Consider the following 985-nt stretch of genomic DNA (forward strand, 5'->3'; position numbering starts at 1 on the left):
CTTCATCTGGCCAGTGTTCGGGTGACTTCTGCGTTGCTGATAGGACGACGTTCCCTAACCTCCTCCCGGTGGGCCAAATAACTACCGAGTCCTTCAGTTTCACTGACTATGGTGCATGGTACCTAGCTGGTTACTCTAGTGATGATGGTATCCGTATGCTTTGGAGACTCCAATGCAACCAATGGCTACCTGTTGCCGAGAAGACTATTTCTAATATCGAGGCTTCGGGCAACGATATGTTCGTGTTTGGCATCAGCGAGGGTGACGTTGGTGTTTTTTACCCGAAGAACAACAATGCTTATCGTATAATAGCACTACTACTGCCTCAACTAAGGGTGCTGTGACTAGCACTACTACTGCCTCATTTAGTGGTCCTGTGACTAGCACTACTACATCCTCTTCATCTGGCCAGTGTTCGGGTGACCATTATTCATTATCCATTTTTCATTATCAATGTGGACTCAGGCATAGAGTGGTGACTCAGTGTGGAAATATATGTTTGCTTATCTAGACTGAACTCAGAAGGTTCCTCATAAGTTTCACAAGTTTATATACGAATTCGGGTAGAAATGTACATTAGCCAATGAAAATTTCCTCACAAAACTGTATATTGTCAACTACACATGTAGTTGATCATGTTTATATTTTTCCCCACACCGGTCGGACTCGATTTTGTTGTGAGGAACATGATGAGGGAGTAGTGGTGGTCGTCGAGCAGCAGATATACGTATCAAAGGTGGTGCTAGGAGTTGTAAACTGTACGCCTTTGAGGATATAGTACGACTTAAGTATCGTGTATTCATCCTTAATGGAGTTTGTTCGACCTGCGGATAACAACCGCCATGAAAGACGGGCTAATAAAGGTGAGCTCCTCAGTCATCACTTAATGGCTGTGATTAGCGAACCAGAGCGTTTATTTCCGAGACTATAGACTTGCGGAAATTGTGTGTAGTGTCACTATAGACATGCGAATCACTTCGATTTC

General features: G+C 43.9%; 1 protein-coding gene across 1 annotated transcript in view; it reads left to right on the forward strand.

Annotated features, from left to right (window-relative positions):
* The window catches only part of Pmar_PMAR027383 (hypothetical protein), a gene marked incomplete at both ends in the record, with an annotated part of 1,197 nt that extends 853 nt beyond the window's left edge, over positions 1-344 (forward strand). The window contains one exon of the mRNA XM_002780724.1: positions 44-344. Coding sequence (XP_002780770.1) covers positions 44-344 — 301 coding nt within the window. The remainder of the gene's footprint in view (positions 1-43) is intronic.
* Between the last annotated feature and the right edge of the window lie 641 nt (positions 345-985).

This window comes from Perkinsus marinus (assembly GCF_000006405.1).
Source record: "Perkinsus marinus ATCC 50983 genomic scaffold scf_1104296944144, whole genome shotgun sequence".
Lineage (NCBI taxonomy): Eukaryota > Perkinsozoa > Perkinsida > Perkinsidae > Perkinsus > Perkinsus marinus.